The sequence below is a fragment of the Thermobia domestica genome, chromosome 10 (genome assembly GCF_964235325.1).
Source record: "Thermobia domestica chromosome 10, izTheDome1.hap1.1, whole genome shotgun sequence".
Lineage (NCBI taxonomy): Eukaryota > Metazoa > Arthropoda > Insecta > Zygentoma > Lepismatidae > Thermobia > Thermobia domestica.
This window is the reverse complement of record NC_137463.1, coordinates 211,513,885-211,541,245: the sequence shown is the minus strand read 5'-3', so window position 1 is coordinate 211,541,245 and position 27,361 is coordinate 211,513,885. Positions and strand designations below refer to the sequence as shown.

At 34.9% G+C, this 27,361-nt stretch overlaps 1 protein-coding gene across 1 annotated transcript; it reads left to right on the top strand.

Annotated features, from left to right (window-relative positions):
• Nucleotides 1-1,137: 1,137 nt before the first annotated feature.
• LOC145662164 (uncharacterized) lies at nt 1,138-26,929 on the top strand. Its single transcript, XM_081727499.1, has 3 exons — nt 1,138-1,246; nt 8,977-9,040; nt 25,115-26,929. The coding sequence occupies exons 1-3, from the start codon at nt 1,238-1,240 to the stop codon at nt 25,984-25,986; spliced, it is 945 nt and encodes a 314-aa protein (XP_081583625.1). The 5' UTR covers nt 1,138-1,237; the 3' UTR covers nt 25,987-26,929.
• Nucleotides 26,930-27,361: the final 432 nt, after the last annotated feature.

Below are 27,361 nucleotides of genomic sequence, written 5' to 3'. Positions count from 1 at the left end.
GCTGTTATTTTGATTAAAGCCGGTGACCGGTGCAAACTTCTAACCAGCCCGTTTATGACCGGTTTTTTCAAACTTGTATCTAGTTCGAAGTATACATTTAAAAAAATAACTTTTATGCTGTAAATTGAAAACTGTCACCTTTCACCATCTATCAACGAATAGTATATTTTGTTCATCTGCTTACATAATTTTAAAGAGATGACTGGGACTCTATCACGGAAAATTTGAAATTTACTTGTTACGAACTTTATACATTAAGGAATACATTTCATTTCTCAAATCCAAAATTGTCACGTAAAGATTAATTTATTCATTTGTTTCGATAATTTTAAAGAAGTGGTAATAAATACAATAAAATGATCAATGCCAATTTCAGTTTCTCATTTATAGTAAGGATGGCCAATTCTGGAATTCGGAAAGTGAAATTTCCGAAATCCGGATTCCGGAAAATTTTGGCCATCCCTAATTTATAGCACAATGTATCTATTAAGCTTATTAGTGAATGTAGTAAGGATATGTAGAATACAGGTGCTAATGCATTTTTGTTCACGATAGTATTTTCCTTCCCATGGGAGGGGGGGGGGGTGTCCGAACAGAGATACTTCACACTTAGACCTATATCATAGGGAATTTTGAGAGTCGGTTCTTCTACTTTCCATAGTTGGCAACCCTACACATTTCTCATCATCATCATCTCGTTTAGCCTAGTCAGCATAAAGTGGGACGTAAAACTTAAAGATCTCATTTAATTTACTACAGTTTAAATTTTAGTGAGGAGCCAAAAAAAAAAAAAATGAAGATGAACTGTCAGCTAAGCTAGCTTCCCGCTTTGATAATGAAAATGACAAATAGAATGCGGACAAGAAGAAACGAATTCTTTTCTAGCATGAGACTTGATTATGACGAATGTTTCATCGGTCTGTTATCTATAAATATGTACACGCAACTGTAAAAAGAGGGAGGGAAGGTAACACTTCTTTGCTAATAAAACAATATATAGAAACTGGCTGTACCGTCCAATTATAGCTGTGAAAAGAAAAAAAAAAGAGATTTATTTTCGTGCATTAACTGTTCATGGAGCATTGTTTTAAGAGGTTGTCGTGACTCATATAAAAGCACCTACCTCAAAGGAGTTTCACAATTTCCTTGGTGATCGTTGGGGTAGGACGCACGTGTGTTAGTGTCTCTCCTCTTGTCTCCATTCTGAGAGATTTTCATTGCGTTCCTAGCCAACATAATGTGGCAGGCAAGTACCTCTTGGATTTTGTGCATATAGTAATGTGGTATATCTTTTAGTGTAAGAATATGCACAACACGGGATTTTTGTGAATATCTTTTATTCAGTGAAAATGCACATCCAATAGCGAATTATTATTGTTACTTTATACTGAATTGAAGTGTGTGTATACTGAACACGAAAAGATTTTGATGATACTGTGTTGAAAGTTTTGGAACTGTGTTTGCCAGGCTCTGTTTTACTGGAGGGGAAGTTCTTTCCATGTAGCGGAAGCGGAATGGTTAGCAAGTTTTAGTATTCTGGATTTAAGATCGGGTGGGGAGGATAAGGGCTCAGTGCTAGAGTGCTTCTCTGGTGAGAGGGATCTCTGGTTGGATCCTAGATCATGTAAGCTTGTAAAAGACACTATCATGTCCTTGGTTCTCATGTTTTCTCCCACATTCTCATTCTACAAAACATTTCTGTCATTCAGTTTCACTACTCTCAGTGCTGTACCGTGGAAAATCAGCTCCCGGGTCGAGAGTATACGACGGCGCCCCCATACATATACTCCAAGTAATTTTTCCCATTTTTTTCCTTTCTTCTTCCAATTTTTCGGCCCCTTACTTCGGCGACCGGGGCCGTCGCCCCGATCGCCCCCCCGACGGCACGGCCCTGTCTACTGATCTGCCTTCTTTAGCTTAAAGTGTACAATTGTTGGATGTTCAATTAATCTTAAAGAAACGTGATAAGTGATATGTTTTTAATGTGAATATTTAGCTTAGTTTAGGTATTTCGATGATAGAACACTTCGTTCTGGCGTCTCTGGTTCATGGTTCGATTTTAGTGAGTAGCACCGATAATGTCTAAGCAGATCCTGTGGTTTGGGAGGATCGAATTTAGTCCTCTCTCAAGTTATGAAACTTGATTAACATAGGGCCTTTTTTTCTTAGTTCTCTAGCGGAGGGGTGTGGCGAAGAGTCGCTTCACCGCCACTAATCCTAGCCCAGGTGAGACAATTGATAAAAGCATTATATCCCTGTATCTTTCAGCTCTTTCTCTTGCCTAACTATTGTTTCTGATAGAAATATGGTATCCATGGATGGGTTTTCTCGGGGTACTTCCTTTTCCTCCTACATTCTCATTGTACCCATTTTTCTATCATCATTCACTTGCCTTAAGAAGCCTCATCCCTGCGAAATTAAAATACCGCTATTTTTACAGTAATTATGTGATATTTTCAAATAGATAAAAGATAATAGAAATGTGGAACAAGAGCGCCCTAGACAATATCATTTTACATGAGATACCGTTATCGCGACTCACTTATCTGCTTTCGATTTCGAGCCATTTTGAAAATCGGCATTTATTTTCGCGTTTCTAAACGGCTGAAAACAGAAAGCCACTAGGTAAGCTGTGATAACGGTACCTCACGCAAAATAATATTGTCTAGGGCGCACTTGTTCCACATTTCAATTATCTTTTATCTATTTGAAGATATCTCATAATTAGTGTAAAATTAGCGGTATTTTAATTTCGCCGGGATGAGACCTCTTAATCATCAGTCTTCCTTTGACTAACTGGCATAATTATGGGATGTTAAACTAAAATATTTTACTTCATTTCATTTTCTTATATAATTTTCTTCGCCCCATTGACTTTTCGTTGCAATTTGCTTCATTTATTATTATTTGCTTAGTAAGAAATGAAATCGAGCATTTTTTTTCGATTGGCTCAGTATTTCGAAAATTCACCGATATTTTGGAGACATTTCCAGCAAAAGCGAAAATTTTTAATATGAAACTCAAGTAATCCATATTAATTTTTATTCACAATAATAAAATTTAAAAAAAATATTTGCTACAAAATGTTGCAATAGAGACATTTAATTCAATATATATTTTAGATAATGATAAAATGAAACCATTGCGTCACGTTGCTTTTTTTCAACTTTTGCAAGCAATTTTGTTCAAATGACGTGATCATTTGTTTCTCGATTGCAGGTAGTATTTATCCTTTATTCGTTTTAGCAAATCATTGTCATAACTTCAGAATAGGAATTAGAGAATTTTTCCACCGACAATTTGACTAAATTCAAGCTTGAGCTTAAATTGTCTGTAACTCAAGAACTAAAATTCTGCACAAAAAAAGAAAGAAAAAAGAAAAAAAGAAAAAAGAAAAGAAAAAATACTTCGCATCTGTACTAATTAAATATGGTCAAGGTAAATGTGGTCAAGATCGGATAAGTTCCATAAAACCTAACAACCAAGGCAAAATTTAACATTTTTGCTGCTCCCGACTATTAAAAACATCCCACGCCCTTAATGTTATAAAATAGCAATGTAAAAATATTGAGATAGTTAAGTAAATAATCAATATTAAAATGTATTAATAAGCGTTGAAAACTGTAGGTAATTCTGGAAGTTAATCAAAATGATAAGTTTATAAAATTACTATAAAGGAATAGATTCACAACGACGAATATAAATCATAATGAAAATGTGAATTACCACTTTATAGCCAAACAGATTCCTCTTACATAATACTTATATAAAGATGTAAAAAAAATCATGTTCATATGTGTGTGTATATGTAATACATTTATGACTCCTGCTTGGCGTACTGACTACCATGCTTGCATTTGGTGTGCGTGGTCCCGGGGTCGATTCCCGGTGGGGTACACTTGAACGAAAAAGTGGTTCCGATTCCACTATAATCAATAGGTCCACGTCTCCCTTGGTCACACAGGCATAGCCTAATCATGGGACGTTAAACAAAACAAAAAAATAAATTTATGAAATTTTCAGAACTGGGTTTATGAAAAGTAAACTAAGTATGGTAAAAATTTGCCACCCTGTAAAACTTTCTGCCCTGGGCCATGGTCCATATTAGCCCATCCGTAAATGCGCCTCTAGTAGTAATCACTATTTTATTTTCTTTTTATTTCTTTTTCTTTTCTTTTTTCCTTTTCTTATCTCTTCTTTTATTCCTTTCATTCTTTTTACTTTTCTCTTTTTTATAATTTCACGTCGCTCATATCCCAAATTAGAAATATCATAACTGTGAAGCAGAATGCCTATCTAGAGAAATATTCCACGAGAGAATTAACCTGGTTTAAGGTCTACTATCACACCAAGTTTGGTTATGATAAAATGAGTTCTATAGATTAGCAAACATTGTTAGTGCCATCAAATCTAGGAGGCTCAGATGGGTAGTTCATTTGACCAGAATGGAAGAAAGTAGGAACGTTTTCAAAGTGTTAACTAGAAATCCAATCTGGAAACGACCATTAGGAAAACCTAGTTGCAGAAGAGGGGACAATATTAAGATGGATCTCACAGAACGAGAATACAAAGTAGAAACTGGATCCAGTCAGTGGAGAGCTTTTGTGAACGCGGCACTGATCTGGGTTCCATAGGCCATAGAGTTATTTCCATAGGCCATAGGCCATATGTTAGATAGATCATAGCGAATACTGAAATGTTTTAGTGAAAAAGTGACTAAATTCAAACCTGAATTTCCATAGTCTATATAACTCTGGAATTAACTGCCGCAAAGAAAGATATTTCACATTAGCACTAAACAAGATAAGATCTACCTTTGTACTAAGTTTGGTTAATATGGAATTAGTTCTGTAGGTTGTAATAGTTAGTGAAATTTTATGCAAAAATTCAACTAATGTAAGGCTAAGTTCCAGCTCTGATAATTGTAATCTATATAGCTCCTGAACCAAAGCTCACTAAAAGAAGTAAAATTTCACAAGTCTAGTAAACAAATAATGATTTTTTTATGTGATCTCCACGAAATATACTATCCTTGAGAGTGAATTTTAAAAAAATCAAACGAAAGTCGAAAATTTATGGAGAATATCTTTAAATTTGAAGTACACAAGATGCCTATAGATTCTTCTATCATCTGAAAGATAGTTTGAATATTTTGGTTAAAAAAGTATTTTTAATTTTTCTAACAAACATTACCTAAGGCTTCATTCTAAAATTAGCCCATACTCCATCCCCAAAATTAGATCGGGTCACATTCCAGCTCAGTCTCTACCTAAAACGTAACCCACGCTCCATTCCGAAAATTAGCTTAGGTTCAATCCTAAAAATTTGCTAACGCTCCATTCGGAAAACCAGCTCAGGCTAGAAAAGTATCTTAGGATCCATTCTAAAAATTAGTTGAGGTTTCATCCCAAAAATCAATTGTAGCTCCATTCTAAAAGTTACCTCACGGTATAGCTAACGTAGAAGCTATCTTAGGGTCTATACAATAAGTTAACCCATGCTCCATTCTTAAAAAAAAAAAAAAAAAAAAAAAAAAAAGTTAAGAATCGATTCTGAAATTCGACCCTTTCCTTTGTTGATCTTTCTCTGAAATATTGCTTCTACTTAATATTTTTAAAATAAATATATAATTTTTATTTGTTTCCGATGAATGAGCTATAATGCTCAGTTCTAAATTACTTGTCTTTTGAGTCAAAATTCAACAGTTGAGTTCAGGACAGTAAACGGCATATACCATGGATGTTAAATGTATTTTAGGTACTCCCATTTCTTACCAGTTCTTCATTCATTTCTAATTGCTTCATGAGGGCATCAGTGAAACAATGGTTTCGTGACTTTGATTTGGGGTTCGAGTCTGTCTGTGCGCCATGGCTGGATTTTTAACTGAACTCGTTCTTTCTGAGTTCGTGACTTTGTTGAGACCATAATCTTGAAAAATGGGAAAAGGCCAAAATAAGTGTGAGGACATTTTTTGAAAACAAAACAAATAGAAAGGTAAAAGAACGCTTTTCTCTGGCGCGTAGGATCCCTGCTTCGATCGCAGCTTACGCCAAATGAGTTTTTATGATGGACAAACAGTGTTCTTGGATTTTCAGGGATATTTCGTTTCTTTCATTACCGTCCTCTTTAGCCACGAAGCATAATCGTGGTATTAAACTAAAAACATGAAATAATTCCTCTTAACTTGGCGTCGAAATTGTTCAAGAATAATTGGGAAACTTACCCCAATTTAGATTTCTTTCTTTCTCTTTTCTTCTTTTTTCTTTTTTATTACATATTCATCATAAGCAAATAACTGACTACGATATACTTCGTAAACATTATTTGAATATTATTGAAATTCCAAGTTACCAATCTAGGCTCACGGCTTAACCATATTGTCGAGGTTAAAATTAGTCAGAGGAAAAAGAGTGACTTCATTTTATTGTTTTTTAAGTTAGATATTGCATACCTTACTTAAAAATTATAAGATTTTCAACATATATTCTAAAGATATAATTTCTTGAACATTTTTCGATATTCGATATTAATGAAACAGGGCAGGTGTTTGAGATCTAAACTTTATGTTATTGTTTGATGTTGAAGTCAAATTCAAGGGAATGAATTTATATTTTTAAAAAAAGAAAAAGAAAGAAAGAAATATTTCCAGGAGATTACCAAGCTTTGAGAAATTCTGTTATTTAGAAGACTTACCAATTTATGTTTTGTGTTTGACATTAGTAAGGGTAAACATGATTTAATTTACTGGTTGAGGTTGAAATTGCTCAGAAGTGTGGAAGTGAAATTATTTCTCACTTGAAAGAAATTTTTACTATGAATTTCGTAATTGATTTTCTGATTTGTATGAGAAGTATAAAAAAAAAAAATTAAATCTTTTAGTTTAACGTCCCATAATTATGCCCTTTGAGGTAAGGGAGACGATGATTAAGGCAAGTGAATGATGATAGAAGAATTGGCAGCATAAGAAAGTCGGAGGAAATAGGAGTAACCGGGTAAAACCCGAGGACACGATTTTGTACATCATAAGTTTACACGACCAGGATCGAACCAGGGACCCCCACACAGGCGCTCTACCACTAACCTACTGTACTCCCATTACAAATATCAAGTATTTCATTTAAGACATAACACTAACCCAATTGTTTGGTGTTGAAATTAAGTACAAGGCGTAAATTTAGTCATCTTGAAAAGCATGTTTAAATTTTTTTTAAAAAATGCCAAGAAACGGCATGATGTACTTTGTCTAGAGATTCCCAATATGATCTTTTGTATGAACTTAAAATTAACTTCGATTCTGGATTTTTTTAAATAAGAAGAAGGACTTTTTACCATAATATAAGATTATTAATTAAATATTAGTTTACAGAATATAAACAAAATCGTTTAATTTTAGGACTTGGAAGTAAATTCGAAATTGTTCCACCATAGAGATCTTAAAAAAAAAAAAGAAAACGAAACAAACTAAAGTTAAAAATTTGGCTCGAGTACATATGATCTCTAAGTGAGTAACGGGATGAACTGTCTGATGGTTAGATATCTAAAAATTACTCTTTTGGTATCTGTGTCATAAAGCATGTGAATTCCCTGATTTTTTAAAAATCTCTTCCTTCCACTCACGAATATCATATTTTGTACTTCCCTATCGTCAATCGAAAGTAAAAATGATCAAAAAAAAAAATATATATATATTAGTACTACATACGAAGTTACATTTAAGGTACGTGATTGGTTTTACTTACTAGACAAAGTGTGTTCTAAATTGAAGACAAGTTCTAGACTTTTGTAAATAATAATAATAATAATAATAATAATAATAATAATAATAATAATAATAATAATAATAATAATAATAATAATAATAATAATAATAATAATAATAATAATAATCATCATCATCATCATCATCATCATCATCATCATTATGACGTTGTGAAAACCCCACCAAATTCTCTATCGTACACATTTTTTAAACCCCAAGATACAAACGTAAATTAAAATATTGAGTGGATAGTTTTTCTAAAGAGTGTGACATGTGTTTGTTGTATTGATTTAAAATACCGAATAATGAGAGAAACTTATTTCCTTTCAATAAGTTAGGAAGAAATTAAATGTTTTATGTTTTTCTTTCTTTTGTTTTACGGACCGCGTTTTTACTGTTTAGACCAGTGGTCGCCAAACTTATGAAGCTTCTAAGATAGTATATAGTTTTTAAATTCTGCTGTGAGCTACCAACCAAAAGAAGTACCAACTTAAAAAAAAAAATCTTATATTTGTTTACTGCCTATGGAGTGGAGGAATCAAGGTTAGCCAACAGAAACGTTAACACGATCCACCGAAAATGTCCTCACGAGCTACTACTATCACTGCATTAGACTATAGATGACAGATTATTAATGAAAGTGAATGATTGTGAAATTAAATTATTTGTGCTCTCCCAGCGGGAATCGAACCCGGAGCCACTTGCACCAAAGACACACGTTTTAGCTACATTTTATGAAGTTTACTGCTGAATCGAACATTTCTCAGTTACTTGATTTATCTACGTTTCCTGATTTCACCCTTTTTACCATTTTCTGCTTAAGACGACAGGGACACAAACACACAAATATCGTGGACAGTTAAAAATTCCACATATGCTCTTCCAACGGGTGCCGAAGCCAGGACCACTTATACACTAAAGGCGCATACATTAGCAACTAAAAAAGCAGGAAAAGTATAAATAGATCAAGGAAGGGCTTCGATAATTTTGGGATAAAAAGATTGATTGCACTATTTTCAATTATTAGTTTAAATAAACGATAAAGCAATTTACTTTGAAAATAGTAAATCAGAAATTATTGGCCAACGAAATTTTATTACAGGGATTATTTTTAAACATGATTGTACTAAACTTCATTTCAAATGTTTATATTGAACTTCTTATTTGAATAGCTATTTCAGAAGTTTTTGAACTTCTCCCTCTTCTCTTTTTTGCAGGCATCTCTCGCAGCCTTTTTCCTATTTGTCATCAGCCAGGCAGTTGGTAGGGCCTCCGATTTCGGTAAGATTCTGTTATATATATATATATATATATATATATATATATATATATATATATATATATATATATATATAAATTTTTCATCATTATTTCCAAAATTCGCTTTCTGTGCAATGAGTAGAGGAAATGCATCAAAATTGATACCTATCAATAAAGTTAATTGACAGACCTTTCTTTTTAGACTATTAGATGCTGAGCCAAGACAGCCGGCTGTGCATTAGGTGATGTAGAAGTTCTTGAAGCCTGTTTATATTAGCTATAGTTATAAGGGGGTTATGTGTATTTGATTTCTGAGAAAATCTTTGTTGATCTACTTTCAAAGGGGCATCAATGTAACTAATGAGAAGTAACTAAGCAATTGATGTCACAGGATTATATATATAGTTTAAATTTTGCAGAATTGAAATCATGTTGGTATTTTTGCTAATCTTTGAAGGAAAATCATGTCTAAAATAGGTGGTTAGAATGTTCTGTAAACCGATACACTTGTGTTTACTGATCTGTAAACCGATTTGCCTATAAACTTCGCTATGATATAGGACCTACACACCTGTGCAGTATAAGTGTCATGACCGGCGGTGTTGTATGGTGAGAAAAGTCAATCTGGTGACACAAATAGTCCATCACATAAAGCTATCTCAAGACCAAAGAAAAAACTGCTATTTAAACAGCAGACGTCTCAACATCCAATGAGGAATTATTGTACCAGAGAGTGAAAATGCAGCTTGAAAATGTTGTGAAACATTCTATTAGCAAGACAGCAACGAAGTGACAATGAAATGAAGTGAAATCTTTAAGTTTTGTTTCCCATTGTTATGTCGTGCAACCTAAAGAAGATGGACATGATGAGAATGAATGAAATAGTGAAATAAAGAAAGTAGAATTAAACGGGAAAATTCCAGAAAACCCAATCATATGGTGCTTGTCCACTACAAAGCTCACTTGCCGCAAACTAAGATCGAATCGGGGACCCCACGCTAGAGAGGTGAACACCCTATTATCACTGAAGAAATGAAGTAGGGTGGATTCAATGCGTATCTTGTGTACCATGGGCACACACTGACTATGATGGTGCAGGGAAAGACCTTCATATCTGCGATTATTTGCAGATTGACAGTAGACCAATGAAAGCAAGTTGCACAACATATTTGAATTGTTAAATTCTTCCTACTTTCTATTATTTTATTGTTTATTATTTTTTAGTAACATTTGCTTATCAAATTGATTACTTTGACTAATATTGCTTACTACTTCCGTTTTAGACCAACTATTTAAAAAAAAACATGGAAGGTTATAAGATAAATAATAAAATTTTTAAAGGGATTTAGTTTTAGTATTTTATTTTTGTCATAATATCCAGTAGATATTCTAGGTAGCCTATGCAGACATTCGGTCTTGTTTTCTAAACGTGTCATTTTTTCAAACATATAAAGAAATAGATCCCTGCATATCAGTGTGTATTATATTTTATAAATTAAAGTTATTATAAATTAGAATAAAGACCCTAGTTACAAGAGTGGATGTGTATATTCATTCTGGACCTACAGTTCTAATATACGAGCCAAAAATAAAATGGTACATCGATTTTGGTGCTTCTCTACTTGGGACAATAATTGAACAGGAAATGTGGGGTTATTGAATTATTATTATTATTATTATTATTATTATTATTATTATTATTATTATTAATAATAATAATAATAATAATAATAATAATAATAATGCATTAAAATGCATTCAATTTTGCGAAACAGGAATTCAATATTAAGAAGAGCATACAATCTAGTATAATTTATACGATCCCGTAACTATTATGTAAATTGGGTAGTAGCTGGATGAGCAATTAGACAAACAGAATGGTCATCGCTGTTTCTATAGTAGCAGCAACTGGAAAGACAGCATATAGTACATAAACTATGATCAACTTGCATTATGTCCTGTTGTGTGATTTGTATAATAATCCTAGCATCATAGATGATATGTCCAATAGTGGGAAACCCAATAGTTACTAGCTCACTGGTTCTCAACCTTTGTAAGTCTAGCGCCAACCCCTGGGTGAATGCTGTTTTCTTCAGCGCCTCCTATCCTTTTAACCTTATCCATCCATGCACAAGGCTGAACGTAGGACTTGGACGAAGCAGTCTAAAACCAAAAGATGACATCAATTGTTAAAATCAGCGTTGGAAAATCTACATTATTGGTTGTGAAAAAATCTAAACTTTTGATAATTTATGAAATGCACAACGCCTTTCGTCCAATAATTATTATGGCTTTCTTATTATAAATATGACTTTCTTATTATAATAAGAAAAATGTTTAACAGTTCATAAAATCTTAAATGCCTCCTAAATAGTCTATCGCCCCTCCAATTACACACATTTGATCTTGCACCTCCTTTGGAAATTAGAACGCTCCTTGGAGGGCGTTAATTCCCACGTTGAGAATGAACATTTGAAAAGGAATTGAGTGTCCTAGTAACCCCTACAAGCGTTCTTGCTTGTCTATAGATCCTGGGATCGATTCCCGGTGGATGAGCCTTGAAATTCGAATACTTAACGGTGGTTCGGGTTAAATCTTAAACTGTAGGTACACGTCTCACATATCCTTGGTGCTGAAAAGGGGCACTAAACTTCAACCAACCAAACAACTAATATGTTACTCCTACAAAAGCAATAAAATTTCACTTATGAAGTTCAATATTGGAACTGTTGGATAAAAGTGGGCAAATTATTGACTGACCAACACACAGTTTAAACTATTTTGAAATTACTATTTTCAGGCCATGACGTCAGTTAGTTTATATAGGACCTTCAAGTGTACTGCTAGGAATCCCACTTTCGGCCTCATGATTTCGATACTTGGGACGAAATAACATTCACAAATTTTTGCTATATAATCACATGAATTTTTCGATGTCAACTAAACTCCAACTAAGTATACGCCATTAAACAACATATATTACTTTGCATTTGAAAGGTTTAGAACTACGAATCACTCCATTCCTATCTAGGTTTTCTCATGTTTTTCTTTGAGAAACTTTAAATATAGCCTCTTGTAAGTTCTCTCTTAACATTCTTACCGAAGTTTCATTATTACTTCATTGGAATGTTAAATATTTCCAGGGCCAAACCTAAATTAGAAAAAAAAAAAAATCCAGGACCTGCCAAAAGGCAGAATGCTTAATAATAATAATAATAATAATAATAATAATAATACTAATAATAATAATAATAATAATAATAATAATAATAATAATAATAATAATAATAATAATAATAATAATAATAATAATAATAATAATAATAATAATAATAATAATAATGTTAAATAATTTTAGAGCTATACTTGATATTTTGTTCATAAATAAATAATCATATGTGACTACCGACACGACTGTTCCGTTCCGGAAATTTTCGGGCTGGGTTGTGAGGGAACGTGTTACTAGTCAAAAAAAAAAAAAAAAAAAAAAAAAGCTTGATTTCAATGTTCTGCAGAGTAAATCGTTTACCAGTTAAGCTAACATTGAAGTGTCTTCTCAGTTCATTTCTTAGCGTGCAAATAAAAGAAAGTGTAAACATTTAAAACAATTGAACCTTTTTATTACTTCTAAACCAACCCAAAAATAATTATAGGAAATATATAGAGCTGTTTACTGTATTTAAAGGCAAATTTTTATCTTAGCAACAATAACGAGAAAATTTACACCAATATCAAAATTCTTTAGGTATAATATTTTCTTTTCATTTGGCATTGTAAAAATTCCGCAACACTCACAGTGTAAACACAATATTGTAATCAAGTAATTAGCGTAACAGCTCCTGATATTTTTAGCTTAATTTGAGTTGGTTAACCTTAACTTCAATTGACTTGCCGACTCCCATCGGGTAATTGACCGCCTTTAAATGTCAATTTACATTAAATTAGAATAAATTAATAAATAAATTAACACAACCTTCCATTCAAACAAGACATTCCCTCTCCTCATGTCACTCCTTTTTCTTCTTTGTTCCACTCTGATGCTTGAGGAGTGATTTGCTTCACTGCTCAGAAATGTTATACGACAAAGTGAACAGAAATGGCGGAACGTATTAAGACCTATCATTATTCAAGCAGTTATACAATTTAAAAGATTTTTGAATTTACAGTTTCACTTTCCAATTCTTTATATACATTTCTTGGTATCAAAACAAACACACAATGACTCGTTAACTTTTGTCGACACGGTTTAGTGCCTGTGTATTGTTTTAAGTTATCAATAGAGGTCACTACTCAATAGTGAATCGTTGTGCCTATCAATAGAGGCAAGTGTTTTCTGTGAGCGCAGTGATGCCAACCTCTGAGTAAAATCACATATTGTGGGAGTTTTTGACAATGATTTCTCGAAATGAGATAAAGGGAATTTTCGTTAAAATTGGCAGGATTTATGTAATTTTTCATAGGGTTGATGTGCCGGTCTTCGACCATCCCCTAGTTGCCGACCACTTTTTACTTAAAAACCGTATATTGGGCTAATTTTCCGATAAAAGAGCATGATTTTCTGTTATAATTGAATTGCAGCTTATTCTGTACCAGTGTTGCCAGACGAATGAGTTGGAAAAGCAGGAGATTCAAAGATAAAAAACAGGAGAAAGCAGTAGACACATACAGTGGTGGCGTTTGAATGTAAACCGGGGAGGAGGGCAATAAAATTTTCCATTATTAAGAGGGCAGTAGTCAAAACAAGCAATCCAGAATTCATTTCCGATGAACTACGTTGAGCAAATGAAAGGGAGAAGTCCCGATTTATATTAATATTATTTGATACACACATGTGTGAAGTAAAACGTAGTGAAAGAGGAAAGTGGAGTGGGAAAACGTCTTTTCATGCACGTAGCGATAACGTAGCTATATGGTACAGTCACACGTGATCGTGGCGTAAGACGATTTCTTGCTGACGATCGTGGAGAAACGCTATAAGCCACTCTTCCAACCCAAGTCCCAATCTAAACAACATTTACTTGTAAATCTTATAGAAAGTCATAAAAACGCTAACCATAATGCATATAGAAGATGACGTACATTTGTATTCTTTGGATTCATACTAGCCTATTAGGGATGGTATCGAGACGAGACGAGACGAGACTTTGTACAGTCTCGGTCTCGTCTCGGTTTAAAAATAGCTGTATCGGTCTCGGTCTCGTCTCGAGTCAAAAATCGCCGTCTCGGTCTCGGTCTCGTCTCGGTCAACAAATGCTTGTCTCGATCTCGGTCTCGGTCTCGAGGGCCAAATCTCGGTCTCGTCTCGAAAGTCTCGAAATAAATAGGTGAAAGTAAAATTGTAAAAGTATTATTATTGTAAAGTGTGTCGTTTCTGCTTTTTATTTTTGGCCTTATTCTTGACTTAGAATTATAGTATGGTGTACTTCTTCAGAGCTAATTTGCTAGTGCTGATGCCTTCCATGCGTGTGTTCTAGTTTCAATCATCAGTGGGTATATCATATCTGGGATAAAATTCTAATAGTAACCCATATTTCACTTTCAGCAAAAGACATTCTCATATGGCCTCAGTACTGCCTATAAATTAAACTCTATTAAATTAACTTCAGTACTATACAGTAGTTTATTTCCTTCCTTAGAATAAGAATTGTTCAATACATTCTAACGGATAACGCAACACATAGCAGCATGAATGTATTTAATCGTACCGAATTTGAAATTTTACAATTTCTCATTTATTATCCAATACATTCTGTTTCGACTGTCATTTTAAATGCATAATATAACGTTCATTATCTGAACAAATAGGGTAAATTATTACTACAATATATTTTGTTTAAAATTGATCAAATGCTTTATTACCGTTTTACATCTACGTGTTTAATTGACACCTTATAACACAAAATTCCTGAACTTTGTGATGGGGGCTACGGCACTCATCTTTGCTATGTGTGGCCTCGGGTTGCATCACGAAACAATTAGATTCAAAGTCAGATGTTTCGCATAGTTCGCGTCTAAATTTAAGTACATTCTGTTTCTTATACTAGTTCCTAAAGTTGTAATGCATTACATACGCATACGTATATTCACTGCCGTAACATAGATTAAGCTTATTCCTGAGCTCTTAGCGGTTCATGTGATCTTTATTCGAGAAAACCAATTGTGCGTTCATTACGTTGAAATTTTATATTGATTGAAAATTATGCGAAACATGATATATAGGTAATTCGAGCTAGCTGTATCTATTTTCTCTCTCTCGCCAAAACAAGTGATTCTTAACATTCTAGTATTCTTTTGTATTCATTTTCGTAGTTTTGCAGCAACATAAAGTATTAAATAGTCAAAAATATATATTTTTTTTCCCTGTATGACTTTCGTTAAATTTTGGATCCAATTTTATCCTACCTTACCTAGTAAATTTATACAGTATATATATATATATATATATATATATATATATATATATATATATATATATATATGAACATTATGAACATTAGTGGTAGACTATGTTAAGTCACTTTTTGGTCAGATTGAGTTAGAATATTTTTTTAATAGACTATGTTCTCTCTAGTGGTGTAATAAGCCTAAAGCCATCTTACTACTTTGTAACTACTTAGTATAGTTTGAAAAACAGTATTATAGATCTTAGTTAAGGAACCGATTTTTCGCTTCTCCTGTAAAATTACGAAATTATGACTTGGTTTAGTTTACCTCTGAGGTCTCGATATAAAATCATCACCATTATGATAATCAAGCATTATCAATCCACTGCTGGATGAAGTCTTCCCAAGTTTTCTCTACAACTATCTATCTTGAGTAATTCTTTTCCAGGTTACTCCCCCGTGGTTCCTGATTTTGTCACAATTTCTTGTATGTTGACATTTCCTAGGCTGTTTTTGTCACGTGGTATCCAATCTAAAATTGTTTTCGTCTATCGATCATAATTTCGTCTTGCAATATATCCATAACATTTTCCGATCTATTTTAAAAATTATTTCATTAGTACCAGTCATTAGTTGCCAAATAATTCATTTCTATATATTTGGGCTACAAATAGTTCATATCCTCTACTTTTGGAGCACAGACACGCTACTTTTTGATCTTCGGATCTGGCAACACTGACTTAATTATTTAAATCAACACAATGTAAGAACCCCCATTTGCTGTAATGGCTAGTACGCTTGATTTTGGTTCGCATGGTTCCGAGTTCGATTCCCGGTGGCGGTAATGTTCAACGACTGAAGTTTTTCGGATTAAACTATGATCAGTAACTCCACGTCTCCTTTAGCCGCCCTAGCATAATCGTGAAACCTTAAACTAAAACAAAACAAAAATCAACACAATGTGTATTACTAACTGTAAGTCTTTGAATAATTGCATATAGCTATCGAGTTTGAGGTGGTCGGTGGTCAGTGGTCAAACTATAACAAATGAAATGCAGTTAGGGTGTAATTGAAAGTTTAATAAAGCAGTGTTTTAATCTAAAAAATACACCAGGCCTAAGGCTTAGGGAGAACAACTAGTGCTACTGAAAAGTTGTCAGTTACGTTTAATTTCAGTTACAATTTGCTTTTACATGTACTGCTGGAACGAAAACTTTGACAATAACATTATAAGTAGCCCAAAGACTATGAAAAATATCGTGTTTTGAAAACATTCTTGCACCATAAAACAAATTACGAGTAATTTTAAAATATTTTGCACTTTAGCTACGTTATTTGCACTATATTTATAATAATATTTAGCAATTTATTTAAGTTCGCAACACTGCTTAAAATAATGTAACTGCGACTTGTTGTAATTTAAACTACTGAACACTAATGTTATAATGTTCCTGCCATTTGAGTTATTAGAGATCTCCAAAATGTTGATTTTAGTGATATGTATTGTCCTTTGTTACACTGAATAATATATGTGCTTTTGTGGTTTAATTTAATATCTAAATTAGAAATATATAGAGCTTTTTCGTGGCTAAGCAGTTAGCCTATGGCGTGACAGACCCGGGTTAGATTCCCGGCGGGAGCTCATGTGGTTTAGATTCAACGTTAATCAGTAGGTTCAGTTTCATATAACCTCGCTGCTGAAAGAAGCGTTAAACTCAATTAAAAAATGAAATGAAATTTTTGAGTTTTACGTCCCACGGTTATGCCGATTAGGCTAAAGGAGACTGTGATGATGAGAGATGAATAAAATGGTGGAATGAAGAAAGTGGGAGGAAACGAGAGAACCCCGAGAAAACGCACGCACTAAACTAAATTAACTAAACAGAAATATGTAATATCAAACGCAGTGCAATTTGAGAAATTACAACTTTATGTTGCGTTGGCAACATTGCTTGTTTATCTAGTGGTATTGCAGAGTATCTGGAAGAATTTCCCCTTCCATATTTCACACAGCATGTTAAAAAAAATTAGCATTTTTAATATATATGACTATTATATATAACTAGATGAAATACCCATTTTTCGCATGGGACCAGTATTTGGAAGTCAAGGCCTGTGGGAGTATCACTATCTCAGCAACTGCGAAAACTACTATATGCATTTGACACTAATATCGGTCATTTTGTATTATTTTTGCATGTCTGGGTACCCCCTCCCCAGCAGGTGAACCCCGGCCCGCATGCACTGGTAGCTGAATTTGAAAGTCATCGCTAATGGAAGTGACACCATTGATCTCAGCGACCGCAAAAACTATACATTTGACACTAATATCGGCCATTTTGGATTACTTTTACATGTCTCGGTATCCCTCCTGTGAACTCCGGCCCGCAGCTGAATGGGGTGAATTTGGAGGTTAATGCGACCGGAGTTTCACCATTGATCTCAGAAAACGCGAAAACTATTTCACACTAATATCGGTCATTTTGTATTATTTTTTAGTCTCGGTACTCCCCTCCCCCGCAAGTGAATCATGACCCGCATGCACTGGCAGCTGACTTTGAAAGTCATCGCTAATGGAAGTATCATCATTCATCGCAGCGACTGCGAAAACTATGTATTCGACATTAATATCGGTCATTTTCTACTACTTTTGCATGTCTTGGTAAACGCCCCTCATTCAAAATTAAAAAAAAAAAAAAAAAAAAAAACGCTTCTTCTTGGTCTAAGGATTGGGACATGATACTTGTCACTCAAATTTCGTAACTCTTGGACTCTCGTCTGGTCCCCAGGCCGCACACAGGCAATCACAAAGACAGACACGCAGACACACAGACAAACAAACTCTTCCTTTTACTTATATTAGATATGATATACAGGCAAGGATACAAGGGGAGTGTTAAAGGGGTTATACCTCCCCTTGACGCTCAGCTATACACTGTATAAAATGGGCTTCAATCCTACTTTTTCTTTACATTGGGTAAAATGTCAAACTATGCTTTAGCCCCTCCCTCGATCATATCCTGGATCCGCTAGTATATATATATATATATATATATATATATATATATATATATATATATATATATGTTTAGAGAGGGAGAGCGAGAGACAGAGATGACTATACACATCAGCAGTGGATTTTGTTTCGGGAGAGGCTTGAGAACGAGTAAGAAATATTTGTGTTGTACGTGCAATGCGAAAAAAATGATCACAAATCTATTTCGGGAGGGGCTTCAGTCCGATAGCCATCCCCTAAATACGCCACTGAACATTAGTCAACCGTTCCCATATTACCTAATACAGCAACGAAAGAAATTTTGAATAAAGGTCAATCTTAATAGTTGTCTATATCAATATTCGAGACGAGACCGAGACTTTCGAGACTGACCTAAGTCTCGTCTCGGTCTCGTCTCGATTTATAGAGGTCCGTCTCGGTCTCGGTCTCGTCTCGGTAGATAAAAGGCCGTCTCGGTCTCGGTCTCGTCTCGGTATATAAAAGGCCGTCTCGGTCTCGGTCTCGTCTCGATAATTCGAGACGATACCGAGACGAGACCGAGACTAGTCTCGGTCTCGGTACCATCCCTATAGCCTATATACAGTAAAGCTCTATAACTATATGCTCTATAGAGGTTTGTGTATTATAACAGAGAAATTTCGTCTTTTTATGTGAGGAAACATTGAAAATTCAATATTAATAATAATATATTTCTTCAACTTCTCGAAGTAAGGAAAAAGCAGGAGATTGTTCACATTTCATTTTCTTTCGCAGTAGATCAGTAGAACGTAGGAAAAGCAGGAGATCTCCTGCAAAATCAGTAGATCTGGCAACACTGTTCTGTACGAATCCGAAAGATACTGTCAAAATATCTTGCAGGTGCATTGGTAATAACCAATCAAATGTATTCTTACGGAAGAAGCACTGAGTTATCGACCGCTTTAATCTGTTGCAAATGGGAACGACAGCGCTCGGTTTTTCGTGCTTTTCCGCAGTTTTATTGCACCAGGTAAGAAGTGCCATATTAATCTGTTGCATGGAACTGTAGAACACATTTCAGTAGTAAAATTTTAGCGTAACTGAAAGATTTGAGGAATAAATCGATAAAATGTAGTGGTCGGACAATGACTTATGAAATGTTCTTTGTTAACTAGTGCTCGACCACAGGATAGTCGAGAACTGAAAATTTGTAGAAACGTCAATAACGACTAACTTTCGATTCATTTGCATGAAATGAGTTCCAAGTTACAAAATCTGAAGTTATAATGGTGTACAAAAACATTTACTAGTGTTCGACCACTACTTTTCGTAATACATCTGTACTGGTCGAGGATTAACTTTTTTTTTTTTTCAGTGTCCGATCATGCTTTGCGTTTATATTTTCTCAGAGAATTCTTTGATTCAAGCATTAATTCAGTGACCAATTTACATTTGTATAGGCATCTGCGGAATCTTATTGTTAGTAACTGAATATTCACCGAATAGCAGTGGTTCAATGGTAGTGGTCTCTGGCAGTGTTTCTTCCAGACACTTTTTTTGGGGGGGAAGCAGTGCCCCACCGGAGCTCTGAGAGTACCTCCCGGACGAGACCAAAATAATACATCTATAATATAATAATAAATAAAATAGTACCAGCAGTGTCCCCCCGGAATACTACGTGTGCCCTGCCGAAACATTTTTTCTGAAAGAACGACTGCTCGGGCGTTAGGCTTCGGATAGTGATGCGGAAATCTACTGGGGGTTCGAATCCCTCTGAAGAGCAAGGACGCTTTTCAACTGTCCTTGATATTTCTTTGTTCATGTCCCTGTCATGATTAGATTATTCCAAATTGGCGCGTTCAGCCTTAAAGCTGAATGTCTCGGTTGAGACTAACTTTAAAAAATTGTAGGGCGTTGACTTAGCATTCGGGAGGTCCTGCGTTCAATCCCAGGGCCGACCATCCTGACTGAGGTTTTCCAGGGTTTTTCCTCAGTCACACCGGGCAAAGCTGAGATGATACTCGCTAGGTAAAGTTGTACTTTAACCTTCATACTGTAATTAAAAACACATTAACCGAGTAGTGGTCGATGACTAAACAGTATGCGGTCGAACATTAACGAAAAGTGGTCGAACACAAGAAATCCAGTTATTGGTGTTTCTAAGACTAATATTAGATAAATGGTATAAGTTATCTCAGATATTTGGATAAAGTATCGATATAATATAGATTTAGGAACACATGTAAGCTAGTTGCATCCTCGGACTAGTCGTTCCACTCAGTGAACAGGCGATTAGAGAGCATACAAAAATAAATTAGGTGGTCGAGGACTGGCATATTTACCCTGTATCTATTCAACAAAATTGTCTATGGGCAAGAAGCAAACAAATGGATCTTGAATGAAGTTGAAATTAATGTCAACTCTCAAATTTTGCTAGTATAAAATGCATGTTATTGTTGAAGTGATTCATGCAGTGACTTGTGAAAATCAAAAAACAACCGCTAAGGAACGTTAATTGTACTCTGGTATTTAAAAAAAGAGAAAGAGAGAGAGAGAGAAATGAAAGAAAGAACAGAATTAACGGAAGAAAATAAAACGAGAAACGTTCATCTTCCAAATCATTCCATACGAAATGACTGAAAATGAAGTTTATCTAGTTTTATTACGTCCAATAGAAGATTATGACAGAAAAGCGTGGTGGAGATACTGTTCTCAAAACTATGTACTTATTTTCATCAACATTTTCAATTATCTCTTTCAGTTAAGGAAAATATTTGTTCATAAAAATGTTTGATAAACGTAGACGATCAGAATTTTTGAATAATTCACTCGTATAATGAAGAAAATGGCCGATATACACTTTCACTGTTTGTGTTTTCTAACTTGAGAAAATTACGTTATTAGTATAGCGTGGGAAATTCAAGGACAAAATGGGAATTTCTGCCTCTGGAGATGGAATTTTATAACGTTTCAGGTTGGCATCACTGACAACGTGACAAGATGGTACCCACATATTGTCAGGTTATTAATGAAACATTTATTTGTGAACTATGAACAAAATCGCCCAAATCGTTTTAGAGAAAATCGTCCGAACATAACTTACCCCCAAAAGAGTACTTTACTATGTAGATTCTTAAATGAGAAATCACACTACAGTGTAGTGTTCTGAGTAAAATATATACATATTTATGAGTTATTTCGCAATTGTCGATTTTGAGAAAATCGCTTAGAAAAAATAATAAGCCAGAAGAATAAACAACCCAACCTAGAATTTTTCTAGAAGAAAGACTTGTTTCATATTACATTATGAGGTTATTAATGAAACATTGATTACTGAAATATGAACAAAATCGTTGCTTTCGTTTTAGAGAAAATCGATTTTTTTTTTAATTTTTACCCTTCAGTAAACTTCCTTAATTTTTAGGGGTAGGAAGACAGTTTGAAAAATGCCCCTAGTGAATCCTATAAAAACTTTAAGTTTAAAATTTGGTCTCGCTATGTGCAACGGTATTGGCTTTAGGCAAGTGAACATATTTACATAGGCACGGGCGGACGAACAAACAGACGAAGAGAATCGAAAAGTCTCTTTTCCCAGCATGTAATGACCATGAAACATGTTAATCCATTGAAATCTCAGCGGGTTGAGACAATGAGAGGGAGCCTTGTTAGTGAGGAAAAGGGAGTGCAAGAATGAATTTATGCGCAGTAGATATGGCGATGACAATTGCGACAATCTGTGTTGTAGAGAGGAGTTTCCTGATCACATTCATGGAGTGCAACAAGATGATAGACTGGTGAATATGCGTAATGTGGTATAGCTGGAATTTGACTTAATAGTTCATGAAGGATCGGGTGAGCGGCGTTGATACGGTGTTGAACGTAGCGACAGCGGAGGTGGGAAAGATACTGTAAAAGAGTACGGATAGTTGTACTTCAATAGACTTCTTCTGTTGGAGTTGAGTTGATTTTGAGTTTAACGTCCCTATTCAGCAGCGAGGCTATATGAGACGTGGACCTACTGATTATCGTGGAATCCGAACCACATAAGCTCCAACTGGGAATCGAACCCGGGCCTCCCACGCTAAAAGCGCGTACCCAACCGCTTAGCCACGGAGGAGTTATTGTGTTGGAGTTCCTGCAGGTAGTAAGTAGGCAAGGCGCAAGACATGACATTCGAGGAGCTGTAATCTGTCGTAGAACTTTGACAGAGCGAATAACCAGGCAATATTGTCCGTGAGTAAGAGCAGGGCAAACAAAGACCTTGTATGTATAAAGTAAGAGGTTTGTACTTAGGACCCAGTTGGTTCCTCGTAAACCGCGCAACAAATACAGATGTGAAACAATCTAATATATTGTGATGAAATTCGTTGTACATGTTGTATGGAGGTCTAATACAGAACTTTGGTTTACTCATCCAGGGCGATTCAGAAAGATGGACCCGAATTTAACCCTTTCGAACATGATTTTTATTTAATTTTTAATAAAAATTTGGGGCAGTTAAAAGAAATGTAACCAACACAAGTCAAGTTACTATGTTGACAGGATTATCAAGTATTCTTGTAGGGTACCAGATGTTCCCAACTGAAATATTTCGTTATAAGAATGAAAAGTAACACGATAAACTACATGCCTATTGGAATTGACATAAAGATTGGAATGGTTAAATTATTGTATTTGCCCAATCATAAAAGAGTAATGAATGAAACTGTTTCAAAACAAGCATCTCGAACTTTCAGTAATTGGCAGTAGATAGGTACTTCTTCTTCTATGCTATTTTCAGTTGGTGGAAAGACGACAAGACCGCAAGGTGAGGCATGTTGTGTATTGAAGTTAAGCAGAACGGATTATTTTATTAATTTTGCGTTGCATATTTCGACAGTGTATGTTCCGCCAATACCAAATATTAGTGGTCACTGGTACCAGACATTTAAGTACATAGGCTGTTCATTTAAACAGGAAACGTTTTGGTAGTTGTCGCATTTCAGGGAAAAATTTGCGAAGGATTGAAGAGAGCCTTCAGCTTTGACCATGCACCTTAGAGAAGATCCCGAAGAGGACTGAAGAGAGCCTTCACCTGTAACGGCACGTTTCAGCGGACACGCTGAGGAGGATTGAAGAGAACATATTGCTTTGATACGCAAGTCTACTCGTCAGTCTGTTCAGTATTTAAGACCCCTCATACAACTCTTCGATATGAGTTATTGAGTCATTCATGTCGTAAATGGTACAGGTTTCTCACACAGATAATAGAAGAAAACCATGTAATTGATGTGATCATTGGAGCCCCGAGATTTCCAGACCTCATACTCTTTGGTTCTTGCTTTGTGGGATTATGTAAGAAAGCGAAAATGAAATCTTTGAGTTTTACGTCCCACGCTTATGCCGGCTAGGCTAAAGGAGACGGTGATGATGAGTAATGAATGAAATGGTGGAATGAAGACAGTGGGAGGAAACGGGAGAACCCCGAGAAAACCCACGCACACGGTGTTTGTCCACCACAAAGTTCACTTGGCGGGGGCTGGGATCGAACCCGGGACCCCAAGCACCAGAGGTGAACGCTCTATCACTGAGCCACCGCGGCCCCCTATGTAAGAAAGCGTGTTTCCGTTCTTTTTTTTTAGTTTTCTTTTCCTATCTTTACTAGAAAAAACATGATACGAAATACTTTACTTAATACACTAATCCACAATTTACGAACATTGAAAGCAATGGGCAAAGTCTAGAGCAGCCAATGAAATTCCTAATTTTAAACTAAATATTTTGAATTTACTGTAATAAAGTGTATATTCAGAATTCCAGGTATTTTACACTGTCCGATTGGATGGTGCACATGACTAAAAGTATAATATATAATATACTCTAGCCACAAACTAAACCAACTTTTCTTATCAACAGTACACCTGCCAAAATGACATTGGGACCACGTGCAAACTACCAATGACAAGAATGTTTCCAAGAGTTACTCATTTGCTGCTGATACCAGGAGAAAGAAAGGATACAGATGTGTTCTTCTTTGGATTAATATCTCCCGTAGGTCTTGCTCTTAGAGGAGGAAGATCATTTCTGTTTGTGTACAAACTATACTATACGTCGCAATGCAATTCTTGATATTACCCATTGCAAACATAGTGACGGACATTATAGACAATCGGCAACACTGGACCGCCGTTGTCCCCTTTCACATTATTAAAACGAGGGATGGGTGTACTATTTTAATATTTTAGTAGTGCCCTACGTTGTAGACACTGGCTTTTTTAAAGTTAGAGGTTGTTGCTACTTGTTACCGCTAAGCTATTTCAACCCCAAATAGTGTGAATAATTCTTAACTCTTGACGAAAATAGACGTCATATTTCATCTAAATCTTTTAATAATTTTCTTCTAGCATAGAACAGTGATATACAACACAAAGTAATAGTATAAACTTGCTGGAAATTGAGAGTTTATCACTCTAAGTTTTTTTTTAATGATTCTGGATCTATTTTCCTATTGCTATACTTTTAAAGTTTATTAATAATGTGTAGTTATTATAACATAGCATTGCAGTAGAAAGACTCTAAGTTTTCGAATATGTCGACCAGTCTTCGCTACTTGCTCTTATTGCTTTCAAAGTGTTACCTGTTAAATACTTTTTCCGTTTAGAAAGTACGAGAATCAGTGTTCTAAAGTAATGAGTGCATATTAATTATCTAATCACTATGTCAAAATAATTTATTTGTGTTCCTTTTTATATTTCACAGGATCCGAACCAGCAGCAGTGGACACTGGATTTGAAGCTAATAAGCTTTACAATCAATATCTGGATCAGGAGCCACAAGAAATAGTGTACTACTTTCCAGAGGAGAGACATGAAGACACAAGCACTGTAGAAGATTTAGCTACTGATGGGACAGAAAACATACCACAGTACGAGACAATCTCTGGTAGTGTTGTTGATGATAATGTAGAGCTTATCCCAAGAGGACGTTGGAAGAGAAGTAACCGTAAGCCAGCTGTTGTGTACGGGTCTCAAAATATTATATATGGCAAATATATATCAAAAGTAAATCATCAAGCTGATACATACAATGGATATCAGGGTGCTCACGTGTCTGAACAGACAGGAAGCAATCAAGTAGCTGTAAATACAAAAAGCCTTGATTCTGATGCTAGTGTGTATAGCCAAAGCGGAGGAGCTGATTATCAAATAGCTCCTACACAGAAAAATAACAACTATAATTATCCGACACAGATTCAAGAAGAAGCAATAAGGCAAAATTACTACGGAGATAATCCTAATCAAGGCGGTAGCCCACATGGAGAACTATTGTATGGTTCTCAAAATTACGTTTACGGTAAATACATAAGCAAAGTAAACTTCCAAGGTGACGTGTACAATGGCTATCAGGGTGCCCATGTTTCGAAACAGTCCGGAGATTTAAAAACCCAAATCTCAGCCAACGCGAACACCCAATTGGATGAGTACGATGATGATTCACTTGCACAATATCAACCTTCAACAAACCTCAATTCCTACCAAGGGTTAAAAAGAAATGCTCAAACAAAAAATAACTACCGAAGGCATTCAAGAAGAAGAGTACCCGCGGTGAATACAAAACAAAGCGATCAATAGTTCTAAAATTATTTTACAAGTCATAATGAGTTACGCAGTCACACTCAATTTTAATCTTCAAGATTCATGTTTAATGATAATTTTACAATAAGGTCTCTCTTTTTTTACAAGTAATCCATTTGCATGAATATTTTCTTTCGAAAATAAATCTTAGAAGTATTGAATGCAATTATGGATCAAATCTGAAAAGGAGGAAGTATCACAAAGTAAATTCTTCAGAGAAGTGTAGGAATCCTTAAAAAAAAAAAAAAAAAAAAAAAAAAAAAGCACCAAAGTAGGTACTCAGGCAAAATTGTAGTCGGATTTTGAAATAGATTTGTGGCACTAATGATACAGAATTATCCGATCCAATCAAAATAGCAACGAATGCAAATTAAATTTTCAGAATTTAGGTCTTTCTGAAAATAGTTTAAAATTAATAGACTTACAGTCGGTTTTGGAATTTGTTAAAAAGTACATATGATGAAATGATGTAAAATATGAAATATATATTATCGTCTTACTGTAAAATTATTTTCAAATTGCCAAACTACTATATTAATAACAACTTAATAGAAAAGCGTGCAACTATTATTAAAGAACTCAAGAAAGAAAATCTCTCTGGTCATAATATTTTTGCAAATGAATCATTTTTAAAATCTTCGTACTACCTCATAAGCTTTGGGATAAGCTAGTCATTACATTACTATCAAAACCCTACTTGATAATACCATAGATAAAATAACTCGTACATCCTTGAATCACCGCTATGAAATGACTGCTGACTTGTTACAACCTAACAATATAGATTGTTGGACAATTACAAGTCATTTACTTTGTAACATTGTTGTATTATCTGAAGAGTTCACATCTATATTTCTTTGTTTCATGTTCATATATATTTCATCTATTGTTATGATCACAGTACGATGTATACTTTTGATGAATAAATACGATTTTTTCTTCATTCATTCATTCATTTTCTTTGTCTCCGTCTTTTCCAATGTTTATATGGGGTCGACGTTCCCGAATTTAATTTTTCCTTCACTCTTCTCTATCGGTGTCCTCTATTATTGATCCTCTCTCGCTCAAAGCATCTTACATCTTGTCCTTCCATCTCATTTTTGGTCTTCCCCTCTTCCTTTTTCTCGAGACGCGGTAGCTCAGTGGTAGAGAGTTCATCTCCGATGTTTGGGTCCCTGGTTGATGCCAGCTCGCGCCGTGTGGACTGTGGTGGGCAAACACCATGCTCATGGGTTTTCTCGAGGTTCTCCCGTTTCCTCCCACTTTCTTCATTCCACCATTTCACTCATTTCTCATCATCACTGTCTCCTTTAGCCTAACCGGCATAACCGTTGGACGTAAAACATAAAGATTTCATTTTATCTTTTAAGCT

What these genes read in the sequence shown, in the direction of transcription:
- LOC145662164 (XM_081727499.1), top strand. An exon ending in TGGTAGGGCCTCCGATTTCG is followed by an intron (nt 9,041 to 25,114) that starts GTAAGATTCTGT and finishes TATATTTCACAG; the next exon opens with GATCCGAACCAGCAGCAGTG.